The sequence below is a fragment of the Podarcis gaigeae genome (assembly GCF_964106915.1).
Source record: "Podarcis gaigeae genome assembly, chromosome: 5".
Lineage (NCBI taxonomy): Eukaryota > Metazoa > Chordata > Lepidosauria > Squamata > Lacertidae > Podarcis > Podarcis gaigeae.
The window spans coordinates 92208425-92230884 of NC_139681.1; the positions used below are offsets into that span (position 1 = coordinate 92208425).

A 22460-nucleotide genomic window follows, 5' to 3' on the forward strand; every position below is an offset into this window, starting at 1 on the left:
TTATTCCACTGGGCAAGCAGAGACACTTGGGCCGACAGAACAATCTCCTTAGCACTACTTTGAACACAACCTCTAACTTTCACTAACATACATCTTTCTCCCTCATATATGACTTTCCATACCTATTTTGGGGGTTGGAGAACTGCTTCACAAAAGTTGGAGGTGCCCATGTTTTGTAGGAGAGTTGCATTTCAGTTCATGTAGGGCAGGGAAGGGGAACCTGAGATTCTCCAGATGTTTAGTTGGACTCCCCATTCCAATCCGCATGGTCAGTGGATGATGGGAGTTGTAACCCAACAACATCTGGACCATTTGGGTAAATGGTTCCACGTTTCATCCAATGCCAAGTCATTAACAGGTCACTGAATCCCGAATTCCTCTCATTTTTCACAACCAGAATCAGGAGTGCTCACAATGATCCGGAGCTCTATTTTACACATACAACCATCCCCAAACTCTGATATGGCCCTTGCTTTGCAATCAAAGTGAGCTGGATTCATCTCTCAGAATAACTGACCATGTAAACAAGTGCTAGGAGTAGCAATCACGGTAAAAGATTACTTCTGAAAACAGTCAGCACTTGTGCCATCTGCATAGGCACGGTCAATTTGAAAGGAGATCACAGCAGGCAGAACTTTGTGTTAAACATGAGTAAAGCCCTATTAAATACATGCAGATGAGCACAACAGCCAGGATGACACATGTTGTAACACAGCTGCATGCAGGTTTCAAAATTTGCCAGCGGGAATGTTTGCTTTCTGGCCTTTCAAAGCTGATGAAGCACAATCTAACAAGAGAATCGGATGCAATGCGATTGCAGGCGATCCTGTTACCACCAGTGCATCTTCAAACATCTAAAGTTGCTAAACAAGCCATTTTCTCATGAGCGTTAAGATACTATAAAATTTTATGCTGTAACACAATGAGCTGTGAGTTTGGAAATCTAGCAGGCACAGAAGCCTGTACTGAAAACTCTAATGATTTATTTGTGCATGCATGTGTGAGAGAGAAAACGAACGTCTGAAAGCAGTAAGCCTGCAAAATCAGTTCTGAGCAGGATCTTTAGAGGGTGATCAGCATTTTTTCCCCAAAATCAATGTGATCAGCATAAGCAGGCCTACCTACTCTACAGGTCTGTATCAGTTTCATGCCAGTTTAGTTGTTGTGGTTTCCCAGAAGTTTGGGCAGAGCAATCCTGGACGTGGTTTGGATGATACAAAGGCATCTCTCCACTCAGCTCAGCTGATCTCTGCTGGTGAAGGACCTATTGTGTCACTGAAATGTCAGCCTCAATGGCCATTTGTCCTACTGTTCTTGGTTTGAAGGGCTGGCCAATCCAGAAGGGCTGGCCAGTCCAGTCCAGTTTAAAGGTAAAGACCCCTAAGGAGGGGGAGCAATGGTGCCTTGAAATTGCTCATCAATAGTTAGTACCCGGACAGCAGATGGAGCAGGCACTCAGTTCACCTGGTGACAACCTTCCCCAGGCTGAAAGGTATTTTATTGCTGTCTAAATGACAGGTCGCCTGATCACAGCCTTGTCCACAGGCGCTCCATGAAAAAGCTGATCAACTGCAGGATTTGTGCAGCGCGGCAAACGAACATCATCGCAGTACCACCACCAGGATTCATATTTACTGGCAACTTAAAAAGAGTTATTGTGCCAGCCCAGTATCTATGCAAGATCTTGAATACACTCCACATGCATGTTTATACCTAGTGGTCTGGATTTAGTATCTGTTTGGAATGTTGGAAAGGCCAAATAGAAATTGGCTCGGGGTTTATTACAGGCCTTTGGCAAGAGAGAGTTCTGAAAATAAAATATGTAGGCCAAGTTATTTCTGTCTCCCCTCCATCCTCCGTCACTGAGCCCTGCGTTCATCTACTGTCCAGTGAGCTCCCAGCACCAACCCACCATGTTTTGCCTCCCAAGGCAACTACGCTGGACAAAGTTCCACAGAGTGAGGCCCAGGGGTTCAGTTCTTATCTTGGGTAGCATCCTGCACTACCACCGGTGAAGCACTGAAGCATCTGAGCTGCAAACTTTGCCTAGCACAGGAGATCCCTTGCTTAGATTTCTCAATCCCTTTTTAGCCACACGTTTATTTCCCCACTCTGGAATTTATTTTCACGAAAAGCCAGCTAAAAATGTCCTAAATCTGCCTTCAACAGCCTGGTGCTTTTCAGATGTTGCTGGACCACAACTCACATTGGCCTCAGCCGGCACACCTCTAAATAAATCCATTTTGATCAGAGGTCTGAGAGAGGAGGTTAATTCTCTCCCTACCCCCTGTGACTTTTTTTGTGACTGAAATCAACCCCTCTCCCACCCAAAAAGCTGTTAATAGCCACATATAAGAGGAAGGCAAATGTCCGTGTTGTGCCTGCCTGTCTCTGTCCCCTCCTGTTGGAATAATAATAATAATAATTTATTTATACCCCACCCATCTGGCTGGGTTTTCCAGCCACTCCAGGCAGCCTCCAACAAAAGATTAAAAATACATTAAAACATCTGTCATTAAAAACTTCCCTAAGCAGGGCTGTCTTCAGATGTCTTCTAAACATCAGATAGTTGTTTATTTCCTTGACATCTGATGGGAGGGCGTTCCACAGGGCGGCCGCCACTACCGAGAAAGCCCTCTTATGGTGCTCTTAAGTCTTAAATGGTGTTCTTAAGGCTTTAAAAAAAAAGTATGTTGGGAGATCTGATCCTGCATCTCCCTTGAGATGGACCCTAAGTTGTGTACCTCATACAATGCCACACAATTGTACCTTGCAATGCCACCAGGGAGGCTGGGTCATCACTTTTAGGGAAAAATGATGTGTTAGATTAGCTAGGTAGCTGGGAGACGGAGGGAGGGTCTTATTCTGGATCAGCCCCCCCCCCTGCATTTTTGTGATTTGCATGGGGGGGTCTCTCTCATTTGCATCAATGTGAGCTTCCCCTCTATATGCAAACTAGAGGTACAGGGGGTCCAAGACAGACTAGGAACACAGGAAGCTATCTTCATACTGACCAAGACAATTCCTACATTTCAGGGGGTTGGACTAGATGCTCCTCATGGTCCCTTCCAAGTCTACAATTCTAAGATTCTGTGGTCCACCTGGGCTCAGGATTGTCCTTCCTGATTGGCAGTGATGTTCCAGACTTTCAGACGGGGGTTTTCCCTGGAGATGCCAGGAATTGAACCTAGGGAACTTCTGCATGTAAATCCGAAGCTCTGCCACGGGGCTAGGCCCTTTCCATAGAGCTCCACTGCCCCCATGCCAGATCCCAATCTGGACTGGGGCTTTAGGGTACACAGCTAATATAACATACAGTACGGCTTGCAAGAGGACCAAATACAAAAGCTCTAGTCTTGACTCGTATAGCACTTGCTCCAGCTTTTTCTGCACCGTTTCTAGAATATCTCAAGGACATAAGAACAGCCCTGCTGGACCCAGCATCCTGCTCTCACAGTGGTCCATCAGATGCCTGTGGGAAGCTCACAGGTAGGACCTGACTTGAACACAATAACACTCTGCCCGCTATTTCCAGCTATAGGTATTCGAAGGCTTATTGCCTCTGACAGTGAAGGTGGAACATGACTATCGTGGCTCACAGTCACGGCTGGATGTTGGGATATAGTTCCATTCCACCTTAAAAGGAACAAGCAGGACTGTTTTGTGTCACATGCCTGTTTACTAATAATAATAATAATAATAATAATAATAATAATAATAATAATAATAATATTTATACCCTGCCCTCCCCAGCCAAGGCCGGGCTCAGAGCGGCTCACAAGCAATAATAAAAAGAAGATGAATGATTACACCTTAAAAACAAAAAAAAATACAACATTAAAATAATGGAACATTAAAATATTAAAATGTAGCCTCATCGCAGGAGGAGAAGCAAAAGGAAAAGAAAAAAAAGAGAGAGGGAGGGAGGGAATCAAATTGGCTCCAAGCCAAAGGCCAGGCGGAACAACTCTGTCTTACAGGCCCTGCGGAAAGAAATCAGATCCTGCAGGGCCCTGGTCTCATGAGGCAGAGCGTTCCACCAGGCCGGAGCCAGAGTTGAAAAGGCCCTGGCTCTGGTTGAAGCCAATCTAACTTCTTTAGGGCCTGGGACCACTAGGGTGTTGTTATTTATGGACCTTGAGGCTCTCCGTGGGGCATACCAGGAGAGGCGGTCCTGTAGGTACGAGGGTCCTAGGCCATGAAGGGCTTTAAAGGTCAAAAGCAACACCTTAAATCTGACCCTGTACTCCACCGGGAGCCAGTGCAGCTTGACATGAAGGGAAGCAGACATGTTTTTCCTGAACTATGCTGAATAAACGCCTGTAAATAATGTTTACACATGTCTCTGTCCGCCACTTCTGTTGTGAAGATTTATTCACTCTGCTGATAAAGCGTGCTCAAGTTTCTGAAGGCTTCTGAAGCTATGAGTCGCTGATTGATGCTGTTCCAAGGGAGACCGGAGTTCGCCCGGCTGCCGGCCGGTGGCTTGAGCTAGCTGGGGGCCTGCCTGAAGCCCCCGTCTCCCCAGCAGCATCCCAACAGGCCTTACACCTCCTAAATTCATCTAATCATCCTTTCAAACCATCCAAGTTGGTTACCATCACAACCTCTTGAGGGAGCAAATTCCATAGATTAACTTCACACTTTGTAAAGAAGCACTTCCGTTGGACAGCTCTAGGCTATAGTGTTATGAGAGACAAAGGAAAACTTTTTTTCTATTCATTCCCCCCCCCCCCCATGCACGGTTTCCTAGAACTCTACTGTGTCTCCTCTTACTCCCCCCCCCCTTTAACTAAAAATGTCCCCAAAAGTTGTAACGTTTCCTCATAGGGGCATCCATCGTTTTAGTTGCTCTTTCCAGCTCTTAAAAAAAGGAGGGAATTCGTTTAAAAGCTTGGGTTGCCGCTCCTCTTAACAGGCCTTTAACAGCAGCCTAACAACAGAAATTGAGAAGGCGAAGTTAATGTGTATGTCAGAGGCAGGTGAGTAAAACCAGGGAGTGCCCCCAGATTTGGCAATCCTTCGTAATATGGCGCCCTGAGCGAGGCCAAAAATGGATCATCTCAATTTTGGATCTTCTCAGTTTTGCATCCTCTCGACTCAGGGCCCTGTGGGGGGGTGAGGAACAACCTGCACCTTCCTAAATGCACCTTTGAAAAACACCACCTAGTAGCCATCAAGAAGAAGAAAACACTGAGGCTGTGTACACCCCTGTTCTCTCTGAATCCAGAGTGCTCCCATTGCTTTGAAGCTGCAATCCACATCTATCCTGTAGTTCCTTGAGAAATATTGCGTTTTGATGCATTTCCCTGAAAACTAGCTTCAGTATGATTTGGAGACATAAGCCCTATGAAGACATCCGCACCCCTTCTCCACCCATTGGTGGTACAGACAGAAAAGTGGGCAATTTTGGGGGAAATGTATCCTGCCGTACCGATTTGTGCAACAGCATGCAAATGCAGTTTGAAACGCAGCGTGGGGAAATGGCCTCACTGTGTTTTAAGCAGGTCATGTGAACACAGCCTGGGTGAAGCTAGAGGATGGGTACGACAGACGAGGACATTATGATGGGATGCGGTCACCCTTGCAGGGTGCGATGGATGACGTTATGGGATGGTCACCGTGCTCGGGAGACGTGTGGCTGGCGATCAAGTGCTGCGAGTGGCGGTGGTTTTACCTTTGGGTGGAGCTCTGCGGTTGGAAAGACCTTGCAATGTGAACCGCTTTCTAGCAAGAGCTGAGCGCTCAAGATTAAGGCTGGTGGAATAATCAGCTAGGAGAAAGAGGCAGAGGGAAGAGAGAGGTGAGGCAGGGCAGAGGGGTCAGCCTTGCAGCTTGCAGAGAGAGCAAAGTTAAGAGCTTGTGGCGGGGGGGGAGAAAGGGGGAGGTGATTAAAAAGTTGGAACGCTTGGCCAGCCGTGAGCTTGCGCAGCAAGTGACTAGCTGGGAAGGTGGCTGTGGAAACAAGGAAGCAAACTAGCTGAGCCAAACATCCTTCTTGTTATGCAAGGGATAGATTTGACTAGCTAGGTTTCACCTGGGAGCAAAATGGAGAAGGCGGGAAGGTGCTTTTTGGGGAGGGAGGGAACACACAGTTCCAAAAGGAAGACAAGTCAGCAGGAAAGTAGGTGAAAAGTGAATAGTTAAAAAAAGACCAAAAAAAACCTAGTGTCCACAAAACACCCAAGGCTGCTCATGGAATTATGGACCATTGAGTAGAACCCTTTAAAGCATCAAGGCCACATTCCCTTGCCGGCAACCATCCAGGGTGGGTGGAGCCAGAATCAAAAGTGGGTGGAGCAATGGGTATGGCTCTTACCTTTGTGCAGTAGACCACGCTAAAGCCAGAGGTTTCTGCAAATGATCACACCTCTCCATTCTCCAACCAGGCAAGCAACAGGCATAGCCACAGTTACTCGAGGAGGGCACTTGAGGAGTAGGGTTGGTGAGGGTTGTAGCCTAGGGGGGGGGGAATCTTTAGGGCCTGAGATTCCCCATTCCCAGTGCAGGGATTGTTCTGAAATAGGGCTTCCAGTGTAACAATATGAGCTGCATGTCAAGTATGAAGGTGAAAGCCCTCCTTCATGATGCGCTCACCAGCAGCCATACCCAAGTAAAGCTGTCTCTTTGCAGGTGCCCCTGGCGCAGGAAATCCTCCCAAAATATTATTTATTTTTACAAATGTTTGAGTGACTTTTCACAATGCTACTTACAAAAAATAATATTGCGCTGAAAGAAAAAAATCACGGGGAAAACTCAATACCAAAAAAGAAGAAGAATCTGTCAACTGAAATCAAGATAAATATCTATAAATCTGTATAACCAGTGTCCATGTTGTACGCTTCTGCATACGAAAAGGTTGAAGAAGAAGAAGAAGAGTTTGGATTTGATATCCCGCCTTTCACTCCCCTTAAGGAGTCTCAAAGCGGCTAACAATCTCCTTTCCCTTCCTCCCCCACAACAAACACTCTGTGAGGTGAGTGGGGCTGGGAGACTTCAGAGAAGTGTGACTAGCCCAAGGTCACCCAGCAGCTGCATGTGGAGGAGCGGGGAATCGAACCGGGTTCACCAGATTACGAGTCCACTGCTCTTAACCACTACACCACACTGGTGTTAGCATTTCACTCCTCCCATTGCAAGGATCACCTGATTCTTGTTTATTTTCTATTCTGTGAGAAAGGAAGCTAGTCTGTGTGACTTCTGTCTCTGGCACTATTGTACTTTTTCTTTCTGCTCTGTCTTGCGACGAGATGGGATGTCTGTATGAGGGCTGCTCCTCTCATATGTGTTTGTTATGTTCTTTAATCTGTAATTAGTAGAAATAAAGTAGGTATGCCCAGATACCTCCTCATCTCCGCCTGAGCTGCTTTTACTCTGCTATACCGGGTGCTCACAAGACAGCAGCTGTGAGTCCCAGAACCCCAGGACTCCTTCCCAGGAATGCTGCATAGCTGTTCCAGTGTCGGAGGAGGCCATGGGGCCTGCAGGAGTGTTAATAATAATAATGATAATTTATTATTTATACCCCACCCATCTAGCTGGGTTTCCCTAGCCACTCTGGGCGGCTTCCAACAAATATTAAAACACAGTGGTCTGTTAAACATTAAAAGCTTCCCTAAACAGGGCTGCCTTCAGATGTCTTCTAAAAGTCTGGTAGTTGTTCTTCTCTTTGACATCTGGTGGGTGTTCCATTAGCTGGTTGCCTTTGACTGCTGGCAAAAGAAGATCAAGGATCTGTCCTGGCTAACCTGCCTTGCTCATACATTTGAGACACAGGGTTTTCTGGGTCGTAGTGGGGATCCCCATGAAATTTAATCTTTAACTCTCCTCTCCCCCAGAAATGCTTTCTACCTTGAAATCTGAAATGGCATTGCCAGCAGCAGGGTCAACGACAAGGCACAGGAGCAGCATCAACAGACAACAACGGCAATGAAGGGGTAGAACAGGAATGAGGAACCTGTGCTCTTCCCCACGTCACCCAGATGTTGAACTCTGGCTTTCATCCTGGCTGGGGCTGATGAGAGATGGAAGGGTCACAGGTTCTGCATTCCAGGGGCAAAAGTGGGGTCCATTGAAGGTGTCTTCCCCAAGCCCCCCCTCCATATCCTGGCATTGCCTGGCAATACTATCTTGGGGAGCCCTAAAGCAACTATAACCAAAACGCCATGGCCCCTCCTTGTTTTTCTGCAAGAGATGAGTCATCTAGGTTAGCTCATGCCAGAGTGCCATCGTTTGCACACTAATTTACCCCCCCTTTTTTAAAGAAACATATTGCTTTTCCTTATGACACACCTGTGAACTAGGTTCAAGCTTTTCACGACTTTTTGAGGAATTTCAGCCACAAAATGACTGAGGATCCCTGACATGAACATGAAATTAAATCCCAATTCAGCCAGCAGAGGGTGCACACAAACTATTGGACGGGTGGCTTGAAAAATAACATTAACACTGTGGAGCAGCTTTCCTGCTATTCAAATGGTCTGGAATCTGCTACTTGGCAAGACTGACCAAACCTCAAACGGCTGAAACTGCTGGCTTACTAAATGCATAATGTGTAGCCTGATATTTTGAAAAATCCTAAGGTAGCAGCACTCTTGCTCTCCAAATCTACAGAATGCTTCAGATGAATGGAATTGCAGTACATGTTTTTCATTGGAGAATGAATGAAGAATTCACAAGACCACACGGTGAGTGGTTTGCCTTGTGCCCTCTCATCGCATAACAGCATTTGCAAAACAAGTTGCTGTAAACTAGAGAAATGTTTGCCTGATATAAACTTTCCACCGTGCAAATGAGCTGCCAGTTGAATTCAGATTCTGCTCTCTTGGCACCTCCAGCTAAAAGGATGCTCAGCTAGCTTCAGAAGTCCTCTACCTGAGGTCCTGAGGAACCACTGCTAGTCAGGGGAGACAATACTGGTTGAGATGATACAGAGCATCAGTCGATTGACTTGCTGTCAAAGCTTTGTATGGCCCCTGTGTCAAAATCGTAACCATTCAGGGAGTAGCTTTAGCTCAGTAGCAGAGCACAGAAGGCCTCAGGTTTGATCCTCAGCAACTCCAGTTAAAAAGCGCCTTGAGTGGGAAAGCCTGCCTGCATACAATGTGACATGAAAGTCCAGCACTATGTGCCCAAGCCATCGCTTGATTTTGCACTCATCACTTGATGTTCCAAGTGATAGAAGTCCCAAGCATCATGCAATCAAGTGATAAGAGATGAAACGATGTCCTGTCCATTCTTGTGTGAAGTGGCCCAGCACTTTGCATAACAGCCAAGGCAAGTTCAGTAAGGGATCATTCACACTTCTTGTCCTGCAGCTTCCCCCTTCCCCCAAGAGCAATCAGCAATTCAAGTTTTCTTTGGATTGATGCTTGCTCTGATTTAGCACCAAAGAGTGGGTTTCCCCTGGGAAAGGAGCGGGTCAAGTGGGAAATCACTTGAACCCGTGCTTTCTAGGCATGCAACAAGCAGAAGTGAGGGCGAGCCCTGTGTTGTCATTCAAAGGTGTTTCCAGAAATCCCTGTGTGTGTTGTCCCTGCAAAGTGTGGATCAGGACCAGAAGGCACCCTGCAGTTCATGCAGGTCACTTTGAAGCCCCAATTTCTGCCCTCTTGTCAAACTGCTGGTGTGGGAAAGGAGAAATTTGCTGCTGAAATTTGCAGAGAGAAACGGCATGCGCACCATCTCCTCTAGGTTTCTGCCTTAGAGTTCTTCCGTCTCTGCACTGCCTACCTCTTTTTTGTCTGGCGTTGGGGCTGATGTTCCTGTCCCGGTTATTGGACATTTCCAGGCTTGAGAGCTCAGATTTGTTCTCGCACAAACTCATGGATTTCCTGCCGTACCTTTAGAGACAAAAGAAATGCAACAAGCGTTGTTAAAATAGGCACCCCAGTTAAAATCCTTCCTGTCAAAATGAGCTTTGGACTGTAAGAATGTACAATGAGAGATGGAAGATAATTTGCTGGGCATATAATGAGCATGGTAATATAAATAAGCGCAGCAAGCCAGGCTCAGTCATCTGTGGACCAAACAACTAGATAAGAAACCATTCACAAAATTAGCAGATTGTACTAGCGGATGGGGAAGAAGTTTTGGTTTGGTTCAGATTTTAATGCAAACTTCCCTAAGTCCCATTTTTTTGATACAGTACACAAACTGGAATGAAGCTATCCTTTGAAATTTGCACCTCTCCAAATCTCGCAATGCAAAACTTATCCAACCAATAAGGTGTACAAAAAAAGCATATATTAGCGGAAAGTGTGACTTTAAAAATGCACATATAAATGAAAATGGCATACCCAAATGCATTAAATAAGGAAGATTGCTTGCAAAAATGTGAAGACAAGGAGATACATGCATGAAAATGCTGACAATTTTTCATGAGGGGTTTTTTTTTTTTTTTTGAAGTTGTAAAGTAGGTTTGCCATACGTCGAATCAGCAAAATGTCAGGGGAAACACCAATATACAGCAGGGGAAAAACAGGATGGGAAAAGCAGCGGAAACAGCTCAAAAAGATGTTAGGGTTGGGTTTCCTTAAAAAACCTCAACAACTTCGCGGGTGTCAGGAATTTTACTTTTTGAAATATGGCAACTCTATTGTTAACTGGGACGCGGGTGGCACTGTGGGTTGAACCACAGAGCCTAGGACTTGCCGATCAGAAGGTCAGCAGTTCGAATCCCCGTGACGGGGTGAGCTCCCATTGCTCGGTCCCAGCTCCTGCCAACCTAGCAGTTCGAAAGCACATCAAGGTGCAAGTAGATAAATAGGTACCGCTCCAGCAGGAAGGTAAACGGCGCTCACCAGAAGCTGCTTAGTCATGCTGGCCACATGACCCGGAAGCTGTACGCCGGCTCCCTTGGCCAATAAAGCGAGATGAGCGCCGCAACCCCAGAGTTGGTCATGACTGGACCTAATGGTCAGGGGTCCCTTTACCTTTATTGTTAACTGATGTGCCAAACTGAACTTAAATCTGGAGAAACGAGAGAAACTTAAATTGGCATATTTGCCCATCTCTATTGCCTCCCTCTGGGAACTACAGGCTGCATGATTCTTTCGTGAAAGGGAATGAATGTTTAAAATAGTTTAAACATATAGTGCAGAGATACCAGAAACGCAGCCAGCCTTCTGGAACATGCATCCATTATACTGCTTTACAAACTGCAGGGCTCAAATGCCAGCGGTGCTCTCAGCAGAGTGCAGGACACGCAAATCAACAGCAGTTACTGCTTCAGAGTTAAAGGAAAACACCCCCACTACTGAACTGCTCACCCAATTCGTTTGCATAGAGGCTGCATAAACCTTCTTGCTCTCACCAGCACAACAGCTGCTCTCTGGAATGGTAGCTAGGAAGGGAAACTGTCTTGCTGCAAAATTTCCTCTTTTCTGCAATTACTCACCAGAGGTAACTAAGGGGCAAAGCAGACGCGGCAGGGAGAACGACACCTGTGGCTCACAGGTCTGCCTGATCCATGTACAATGTGGCTCACACGAACTGCATGGGCATGTGGGATGCAAACTCGTATGGATGCATTCCATCTAGTGTATGCACACTGACCAACAGTAGCTGTCTAGGGTTTCTTACCCAGCCTTATCTAGATTCAGGTAGGTAGCCATGTTGGTCTGATGCATCGAAATAAATTTAAAAAATATTGTCCAGTAGCACCTTAGAGACCAACTAAGTTTGTTCTGGGTATAAGCTTTCATGTTCACGCACACAAAAGCTTATACCCAGCCTTATCTGGATGAGAATTATGGTGCTGGGGGAGATTCTTGAGAGTCCCATGGACTGCAAGAAGATCAAACCTATCCATTCTGAAGGAAATCAGCCCTGGAAGGACAGATCCTGAAGCTGAGACTCCAAAACTTAGGCCACCTCATGAGAAGAGAAGACTCCCTGGAAAAGACCCTGATGTTGGGAAAGACTGAGGGCACTAGGAGAAGGGGATGACAGAAGACGAGATGGTTGGACAGTGTTCTTGAAGCTACCAGCATGAGTTTGACCAATCTGCAGGAGGCAGTGGAAGACAGGAGTGCCTGGCGTGCTCTGGTCCAGGGGGTCACGAAGAGTTGGACACGACTAAACGACTAAACAACAGCAACATCTGGATGAGATGCCAGGTTTGGATCTGGGACTTTTTTGTGTGCAAGCACAAAATTTTGGCGAATCACTTACGGGGATCGAACCTGCACCCTTGGCATCGTCAACACCACATTCTAACCGACTGAGCTAAGCTCTTGATTTCAATTAGGCCCAGAGAACTCATTGCAAGCTTCACTTCCTCAGCGGCGGCCAGCATCGAAGATGATCAGGCTGGTGAAGCAGCAATATTGGCAATGCACAGACACAGTCTCAGATTTCTTGGGGGGAACCCCGAAGAGGAGGTGACTTAGGCAGACATGGGCAGGCAGGGACCTTCAGCCTTCGCAACTGCTTCATAGAATCATAGAGTTGGAAGAGACCACAAGGGCCATCGAGTCCAACCCCCTGCCAAGCAGGAAACACCATCAGAGCACTCCTGACATATGGTTGTCAAGCCTCTGCTTAAAGACCTCCAAAGAAGGAGACTCCACCACACTCCTTGGCAGCAAATTCCACTGTCAAACAGCTCTTACTATCAGGACAGTTTCCTGGGGACGAGACCTGCCAGCAGAGCCATCTTTCCTATTGGGCTTACTGGCGCATTGCACCCGGGCGCTGGCCTCTCAGGGGCGAGTGGGGGAGCTGCGCGGCTTTGCCGGCGGCCTTCCCTTTCCCTGCACGCCCGCCAGCTGTGCCCCGTCAACCATATGGCTGCATAGCTTGCCTCCCAAGCCTCCGCAGAGCGTTCCACCAGGCCGGAGCCAGAGTTGAAAAGGCCCTGGCTCTGGTTGAAGCCAATCTAACTTCCTTAGGGCCCAAGACCACTAGGGTGTTGCTATTTATGGACCTTGAGGCTCTCCGTGGGGCATACCAGGAGAGGCGGTCCCGTAGGTACGAGGGTCCTAGGCCGTGAAGGGCTTTAAAGGTCAAAAGCAGCACCTTAAATCTGACCCTGTACTCCACCGGGAGCCAGTGCAGCTTGAAAAGCACTGGGTGAATATGCTCCCATGGCATACTGGGGAAAGGGGCAGCAAGTGGAGGCTGAGATAGGTGGCGTTCTGAAAGAGCCCCTAGCAGATACAGTGGTACCTTGGTTTAAGAACAGCTTGGTTTATGAACAACTTGGATTAAGAACGCTGTAAAGCTGGAAGTAGGTGTTTTGGTCTTTGAACTTTGCCTTGGAAGCAGAACATGTTCCGTTTCCTGTTGAGTGTGTTCCATTTGTAAATTGAATCCCTCGCTGCTATGGGAAAGCAGAGCTTGGTTTAAGAACGCTTTGAATCATAGAATCATAGAGTTGGAAGAGACCACAAGGGCCATCGAGTCCAACCCCCTGCCAAGCAGGAAACACCATCAGAGCACTCCTGACATATGGCTGTCAAGCCTCTGCTTAAAGACCTCCAAAGAAGGAGACTCCACCACACTCCTTGGCAGCAAATTCCACTGTCGAACAGCTCTTACTGTCAGGAAGTTCTTCCTAATGTTTAGGTGGAATCTTCTTTCTTGTAGTTTGGATCCATTGCTCCGTGTCTGCTTCTCTGGAGCAGCAGAAAACAACCTTTCTCCCTCCTCTATGTGACATCCTTTTATATATTTGAACATGGCTATCGTATCACCCCTTAACCTCCTCTTCTCCAGGCTAAACATGCCCAGCTCCCTTAGCCGTTCCTCATAAGGCATCGTTTCCAGGCCTTTGACCATTTTGGTTGCCCTCCTCTGGACACGTTCCAGTTTGTCAGTGTCCTTCTTGAACTGTGGTGCCCAGAACTGGACACAGTACTCCAGGCGAGGTCTGACCAGAGCAGAATACAGTGGCACTACAGCTTTGGTTTAAGAATGGACTTCCGGAATGGATTAAGTTCGTAAACCAAGGTACCACTGTACATGAGCAAAGAAGGGAGGAATCAGGCAACAGCTCCAGAATATATGGAGCAATAAGCAGGGAACACCAGAGGCAGCAGAGGAAAGGTGCCTGCACTGTGTGAGGAACAGTTTAGCAATAGTGGGCAGATAGGATTGAGCAAGCAGGATGAGGAGGTGGCAACAGGCTCCCACAGCACGCCAGGCTGCTAATCAATTTAATCAGGCTTCCTGGTTTTGAGTATATTCCATGAGCCTCTAGGTGTGAAGCAATTTGAGATGCAGAGCGGCCCCACCCAAGGTGCTATTCTCCTGTAGTCCTAGTTATATCTTGGCTGTGAGTCCTGGAAGAACTGCCCCTTGCCTTGCAGGTCTTGTTCCACTTGGCTCAGGAGGAAGGACTGACTCCACCTACAAAACCTGAGGCTGCTGCAAAAGATCCTTGTGTTTGGGTGTTGTTGCGGGGAGAGTTGCAGCTGCTGTTGCTGCTGCTGCTGGTGGTTTTTTGTATCTGTATTTCAGATCTTGTGTTTTATGTGAAAATTGTTCAGTTTGTGTACTATTTATTTATGTATTTATATTTTCTATTATTATTATTATGGCATGACTTTTTGTCACATTGCAGTTCCGTATTTTCTTATTTATGCATGTAGATATTTATGTATTTGTTATTAAATTTGCCATTCATCTGTAGATCTCAGGGTGGTCCAAAACATTTAAATACAATATAAAACCACAAAATACATAATATAAACAACAACAAACCAATAAACCTCCTCCCCCATGTTGTAAGCAGCCTTGAGCATGGTTTGAACTGTGGAAAGGTGGCATAAAAAGGTAAAGGTAAAGGACCCCTGACCGTTAAGTCCAGTCGCGAATGACCAGTGGCGTAGCGTGGGGGGTGCAGGGGGGGCCGGCCACACCGGGCGCAACATCTGGGGGTTAGGGATAGGGGGCGCAAATCCACGGGTTAGGGGGTGCAAATTACTTGCCTTGCCCCAGGTGCTGACAACCCACGCTACGCCACTGCAAACGACTCTGGGGTTGTGGCACTCATCTCGCTTTACTGGCCGAGGGAGGTGACGTTTGTCCGCAGACAGTTTTTCCGGGTCATGTGTCCAGCATGACTAAGCAGCTTCTGGCGAAACCAGAGCAGTGCACGGAAACGCCATTTACCTTCCCGCCGGAGCGGTACCTAATTATCTACTTGCACTTTGATGTGCTTTCAAACTGCTAGGTTGGCAGGAGCAGGGACTGAACAATGGGAGCTCACCCCGTCACGGGGATTCAAACCACCGACCTTCTCATCGACAAACCCTAGGCTCGTTGGTTTAGACCACAGCACCACCCTAAGATTATGTATGTATGTATATCTGGTATGCTCTGCAGTGAAGCTGGATTGTATGGCTCCCATGTGCTTTCAAAAAATAAACAGCATACAGTGGTACCTCGGGTTAAGTACTTAATTCGTTCTGGAGGTCCATTCTTAACCTGAAACTGTTCTTAACCTGAAGCACCACTTTAGCTAATGGGGCCTTCTGCTGCTGCGCCGCTGGAACACGATTTCTGTTCTCATCCTGAAGCAAAGTTCTTAACCCGAGGTACTATTTCTGGGTTAGCGGAGTCTGTAACCTGAAGCATATGTAACCCAAGGTACCACTGTACTATAAAATAGCATCCTAGATAGCAATTACCTGGAGGAGCTGAATGAATTCATGGGTGCATGGTACACACTCTCGGTGATTCTTTGGTGTAGTTGGCTTGCCTCTGTTAAAGAAAACAAGGAAAGGTTGGATTTGTGCAGCTTTCAACGAAGTTTTACTCAGCATAGACCCACTGAAATTAATGATCATGACTAAGTTAGGTCTATTAATTTTAATAAGTTCACTCTGAGTGGTACCCTCCCTGTGGAACGCCCTCCCATCAGATGTCAAAGAAATAAGGAAATACACAACTTTTAGAAGACATCTGAAGGCAGCCCTGTATCGGGAAGTTTTAAATGTGCTTTCCTAGGATTTTTATATGTGCTGAAGGCCGCCCAGAGTGGCTGGGGGAAACCAGCCAGATGGGCAGGGTATAAATAATAAAAAATATTCTTAAGTGCCGCCCTATGTGATTTGTTGTGCACAAGCACAAAGAGAGTGACCTAGATCACACATACTACAAGTTAACTATGAGTTGCCCAACAGGCAATCAAACCAATCATAGCATAGCTTTCCAAAGTTTGTCTTCCAGCCGGTCTGACTTCATGGCCAGGTGACCAAGCAAACCATGGTTAATGAAGGGTGCTGTGTTCACATGCAACATCAGGCCGTGGTTAAAACAAACCAAGGTTTCTAAGCCAGAAACAGCCCATGGCCTCAGATCACCAGAGAGTAAAGAAACCAGAGTTAAGCTATTGGGCAGGGTTCACACTTAACAATAACCCACAGTTTTAGTAGTATGTGTGAACCAGGCAGATATGAACACCATGCCCAGGTTTTTGAGCTAACAGGGCCGGATGAATCATGAACCTCATTGGGCCACGTGCCTCAGGTGGTGGGTGCAGAAGGGCAGGGGACTGTGCCCTCCATCTGCCAAATGAAAAGCATTTTGCTGGACTATCTTGCTAGAGTGGTGCATGCTCTGGTTATCTCTTGCTTGGACTACTGCAATGCGCTCTACGTGGGGCTACCTTTGAAGGTGACCTGGAAACTACAACTAATCCAGAACGCGGCAGCTAGACTGGTGACTGGGAGCGGCCGCCGAGACCACATAACACCGGTCTTGAAAGACCTACACTGGCTCCCAGTACGTTTCCAAGCACAATTCAAAGTGTTGGTGCTGACCCTTAAAGCCTTAAACAGCCTCGGTCCAGTATACCTGAAGGAGCGTCTCCACCAACATTGTTCAGCCAGGACACTGAGGTCCAGCGCCGAGGGCCTTCTGGCAGTTCCCTCACTGCGAGAAGCAAAGTTACAGGGAACCAGGCAGAGGGCCTTCTCAGTAGTAGTGTCTGCCCTCCCATCAGATGTCAAGGAAACAACTACCTGACTTTTAGAAGACATCTGAAGGCAGCCCTGCTTAGGGAAGTTTTTAATGACCGATGCTTTAATGTATTTTTAATCCCCCCTTCCTGTTTGCCTGCAGGTTTAAGTTTTTTGGAACATTGTTTTTATTCACTTTCATCTTCCAACCGCTTAACATGTTTGCACTGAGATATATCTTCGTTTACAGCAAAGGCATAGCCATCATGGCAAGTTGCCGCTGAAGACCGTGAAACTGTCTAACCCACTTTTAAAGCCATCCTTTGTTGGCGGCTACCAGAATGGTGTGAATTGCATAGTTTTAATATGCGATGTGTGAATAAGATCCTCCTTTTTTCGTCTGTGAGCATGCCTGTCTTGCCTGTGGCATCTTCAGTCGCCGAATGCAGGTTACAGTTCATATTACCTACGCATGTAAAACGCAATATGCGTAGGCCCAGATCATGTGGCCAATTGCTGGATTCCATTCATGACTGTGTGACCTAGATCTCTGTGCACCGGATTTTATGCGCATAGGCAGGATTTGAATGTTACACCCTGGATGGAAATCCAGTGACAAAGGAGATGGGTGTACCTGAAGGGCAGGGATGCTCTCTTCCCGGAATATGAGTTGTATCTGGCAGAGGTATCCTCCAACGTCACCTGGCTCAATGTCAGTTGGGTGATTTGTCGCAAGAAGAGAGGGACAGGAATCACTTTGTTCTCACATGCTTCCCTTCCCACCCACTGTAAAATAGTTTCTCAGGAGCAAAGCACAGCTGGGATGCTCTGCAAGAAAGCCCGACTTACAGCCCCTTCCACAATGTCAATGTTTCCTCCTCTTTTGATAGCTGAGGACTAACCAGTGGAATTAATAAAATCTGGGAGTAGATTAGAGGAAAGGCAGGTGGAGATAAGAAAAAGCATGGCTTACAGTACCTGAATAGACTTCTCTGCCGTTGTACCAGATCTCAAATTTCTTGTTATCGCCTTTGACATTTTCAGTAATACCAAACACACCATACGTGAGAAGTATTATTGCTCCTCCCAAAGAACCATGAGAACTGTGTTTTTGTTAAGGGTGCTAGGAACTGTAGCTCTCTGAGGGATATACTACAGTTCCCAGGATTCTTAGGGGGAGGCCATAGGATTCAAATGCATAGTGTGTACACACTCATGATGGTATAAATGCAGAAGGTGTCAATAATGTCAACAGCAAGTGTCAGAGCTGTGTCGTTCCTAGGAAGCATGCAGCACACAGCTTTAACTCAGCCTGCGCCAACTTTGGTGCCCTCCAGACATTTTGGACTACAACTCCCATCAGCCCCACCAGGCAAAACTAGGGCTTGAGATTGATGGAAATTCAGGAGAGATTAAATGAGCTGATCAAGGCAGAGCTGCAGCAAAACAAACCTCCCCAAGGAGCCTGATTAGCTGACGGCAAGGCCAGAACAGTGACTCACACAGAGACACAGTGGGCAGGCACAGCAGTGGGTGGATCTGTGAGCTCATAAGGACCTATAAAAATACAATTAATTTATTGTTCATTACATGAACAATTGTGACACACAGTTTGGGAAATATTAAGCCCTTGGAAAAGGGAGGGATGGGGAACACAGCTGTGACACACACATATCAAACCATTCTCTCTGCAGTGCCCTACCTCTGCAAGCTTCCAGTTGTCCCGTCAGGACCTTTCTAATCTCAGAAACCCAGGTGTTCTTCAGCTCCACGGAAGCAGCCTAGGGGAGAAAAAAAAGGACAGATGTAAATCACAAGTGATCCAGGCAGTCACCTTGAATAGCCTTGAATAGTTCATGTGAATTCATCTGTGCTGCCATACACCCTCTTTCAGATCATGAGAGTATTCCTCCACCAGGAAATCTGCACCCACAGATAATACGATTCCTTCCCTTTCTGTTGATGACATCCGTCCTCAAAAAATGATTTCCGTAGGCAAAAGGTTCGGTGGTGAAGCTAACCCCACCCCTCTTTTGGCTTGGAGCAGTGTTTCAGTGAGGAAGGAGAATATTGTGTGTTGCTGTTTTTTTAAAAAAGAAAATGTGCTGGATGAAAATCTGGCTGGACGAATATTCGGGCACCTGGGGAATGTTTTTTTTTTTTTTTTAAGCCTACCTGAAGCATGGGGTAAATGAGCATGTTCCATCACAGACAGCTAGGAGCAAGGCAACTGGTGTGTGGAGCGGGGAGAATTTGTGAGGGGGAAGCTGGACTGAGCCCTAGGAGACAAGAGTCCACAGCCTTGAAGTTCCCTGAGGTAGTCTAGGACTGTCTCTCAGTCTGGCCTAGCTACCTCACAGGTTGTTGTGATGATAAGGAGAGCTGTGTTCGCCACCTTTAGCTCCTCAGAGGAAAGGTGGGATATAAATGTAATAATAAATAAGTAAATGAATTAAAAGGTGTGTGGTGGGGATGGAATATGCCATTTAACCCTAAGCGAATAGTGGCTTACTTAACACTGTCTAGTGAATTTGCAGCTGTGGAGATCTCAGCTAGGAACAGCTCAGCTCACGCTCTTTTGAGACATGTCTTATGTCTTGGGAGCCATGTGTGACTCCCAGCAGGTTCTCTTTCCCTCCCTCTGTCATCTCCACACCTGCCCAACTATCACACCGGTGGAATTAATAATATGTGGGAGCAGATTAGAGGAAAGGCAGGTGTAGATCAGAAAAAGCATGGCTTACAGTACCTGAATAATGTAGACTTCTTCTCTGCCGTTGTACCAGATCTCAAACTTCTTGTTATCGCCTTTGACATTTTCAGTAATACCAACCGTGCTCATCTGTTGAAAAGAGAACCTTGAATGTAGAACGCGATATTTTGCCTCCGCAATATAGAATGATATTGCCTTCCCTAACCCTTTTTAGTTCATATAACAGAGCACATGAAACCAGTACAACATGCATTTGTTGTTGTTGTTGTTGTTATTAAGATTTATATACAGTCATACCTCGGCATAAATACGCTTCAGGATAAATATTTTCAGGTTGCGCTCCACGGCGACCCGGATGTAACGGAGCACATTACTTCCAGGTTCCGCCACTCACGCATGCGCAGTCAAAACGACATCATGCACGAAAGCGGCGAAATGCGACCCGCGCACGTGCAGACGCACTGTCGCATCTTACGTTCTGTTCAGGATGCGAACGGGCTCCGGAACGGATCCCGTTCGCACCCCGAGGTAGCACTGTACTGCCCTTCATCACAAGATCTCAGGGCAGTTCACAAGATAAAAAGACAAGGTAAGAGCGCAAATAGTATAGCTCAGTTGGTAGAGCAGGAGACTCTTAATCTCAGGGTCATGGGTTGGGCAAAGAGATTCCTGCATTGTAGGGGGCTGGACCACAGAGAACCTCATGATACCTTCCAGCTCTAAAATTCTATGAATGTGCCTGGCCTGTCGACTCCACGATAACCAAGCCCACTCACACAGAGACCATGTATCATTGCCTCAGTTTATATATAAACTGTTGTGAGGATGAAATGGGGAGGAAAAGAATGATGTGCACCATCTTGATCTCCTTGGAAGATAAAGGTGGTATATAAATCTAAATAATCATCAACTTGATATAATAATTTATTATTTATACCCCACCCATCTGGCTGGGTTTCCCCAGCCACTCTGGGCGGCTTCCAACAAAAGATTAAAAATACATTAAAACATAAGTCATTAAAAACTTCCCTAAACAGGGCTGCCTTCAGATGTCTTCTAAATGTCAGATAGTTGTTTATTTCTTTGACATCTGATGGGAGGGCGTTCCACAGGGTGGGAGCCATTACCAAGAAGGCCCTCTGCCTGGTTCCCTGTAACCTCCCTTCTCGCAGTGAGGGAACTGCCAAAAGGCCCTTGGCGCTGGACCTCAGTGTCTGGGTTGAACGATGGGGATCTACAAAAGGTCTGATCACAGGCAAGTGCATGGTGGATCATGCCTCAAATCTTAGCTTAGCAGGTCAGACTGTTTATGAAACTGGATTTTTTCTCCTGGGGCAAAAAAAAATACTTCAAAAGCAGGTAGAGCCTGCTGTATTACCGGAAGTCTTGCACAAGAAGTGATGCTGAAATGCTATAAGCACCAGTGAAAACAAAGCTGAAATTGCTTGTTGTTTCTTTGCCCCAGGGCAAAGAAAGTTTCACTGACTTGGTTGGCATGAATGACACTGCAGTTAACGCAAATCCTGGCATTATTCCTAGAGTTCCATTTAGTTACACCTTGTGGGATCAGTTTGAGTTCTCGTATAGCTTGCTGATGTGGACAGAATACTTGCAGGGTTCAGCAGACCACAGACCTTGCCAACCACTGCACATCTTGGCTTGCATAGTGGGGTTGGCTGGAGGGATGAATGCTGCATTCTGAGAGGGAATGGTTCCAACTGCTTTGAAGGAGACTGTAGTACATCCCCTCCAGAAAAAGCCCTCTCTTGACACAGAGGTAATAGGTTGCAAATGCCCCTTTTTAGGATAAGGGGCTCATCAATAACAAACCTAGACAGCATCTTAAAAAGCAGAGACATCACCTTGCCAACAAAGGTCCGTACAGTTAAAGCTATGGTTTTCCCAGTAGTGATGTATGGAAGTGAGAGCTGGACCATAAAGAAGGCTGATTACCGAAGAATTGATGCTTTTGAATTATGGTGCTAGAGGAGACTCTTGAGAGTCCCATGGACTGCAAGAAGATCAAACCGAACCATTCTGAAGGAAATCAGCCCTGAGTGCTCACTGGAAGGACAGATTGTGAAGCTGAGGCTCCAAGACTTTGGCCACCTCATGAGAAGAGAAGACTCCCTGGAAAAGACCCTGATGTTGGGAAAGATGGAGGGCACAAGGAGAAGGGGAAGACAGAGGATGAGATGGTTGGACAGTGTTCTTGAAGCTACGAACATGAGTCTGACCAAACTGCGGGAGGCAGTGGAAGAGGCCTGTTGCGGGAGGCCTGGTGTTCTCTGGTCCATGGAGTCGGACATGACTAAACGACTAAACAACAACAAGGATAAGGGATTTGAGAGGATGGTGTCTGAGCAAATGTTGTTGTGCCTGGATGAAGCTGAGTATCTGGGTCTTTTTCAAACCAGATTCCACCCTGGTTTCAGCACATAAATTGGTTTGGTCGCCCTGATCAATTGCCTTTATAGAGAGAGGGCTGGAGAGAGCACTACCCCCTATTGATTCTTACCAATATTTTACTTTCTGCTTGGATGTGCAAATGAGTTCTCTGCAGGTTAGGGGCATCACATATGATGTCAGGTTTGGGACAGGTGAGCATACCAGTGAGGCAGGTCAAGTTGGGACCAGGGCCAGAGGTTCCCCACCCCTGACCTATCTCAGTTTTGGCTTGGCTTGCTCTCGCTTTGTGGAATCTGATGTAGGACCAGCAGTTTCACTGGCTGCTCCAGGGATCTCTTCCCATTATTTTCTACTGAATTTGTAGATAAACACAGATTTCACAGTACCATTACAAGTCTCCAGTACTCTCCTCCAAAAAAGGTGAGGGTATT

At 46.7% G+C, this 22460-nt stretch overlaps 1 protein-coding gene across 6 annotated transcripts in view; it reads right to left on the reverse strand.

Moving 5' to 3' along the window:
* Positions 1 to 22460, reverse strand: part of MCF2L2 (MCF.2 cell line derived transforming sequence-like 2) — a 207151-nt gene that overhangs the window by 20196 nt on the left and 164495 nt on the right. For 5 of the 6 annotated variants that reach the window (XM_083739151.1, XM_083739152.1, XM_083739153.1 and 2 more), the window contains 5 exons: positions 19657 to 19749; positions 18610 to 18688; positions 15636 to 15708; positions 9733 to 9842; positions 5678 to 5773 (listed from right to left, as the gene is read on the reverse strand). In XM_083739151.1, coding sequence (XP_083595277.1) covers positions 5678 to 5773; positions 9733 to 9842; positions 15636 to 15708; positions 18610 to 18688; positions 19657 to 19749 — 451 coding nt within the window. The remainder of the gene's footprint in view (positions 1 to 5677; positions 5774 to 9732; positions 9843 to 15635; positions 15709 to 18609; positions 18689 to 19656; positions 19750 to 22460) is intronic. The other variant, XM_083739155.1, reaches the window with a different exon arrangement.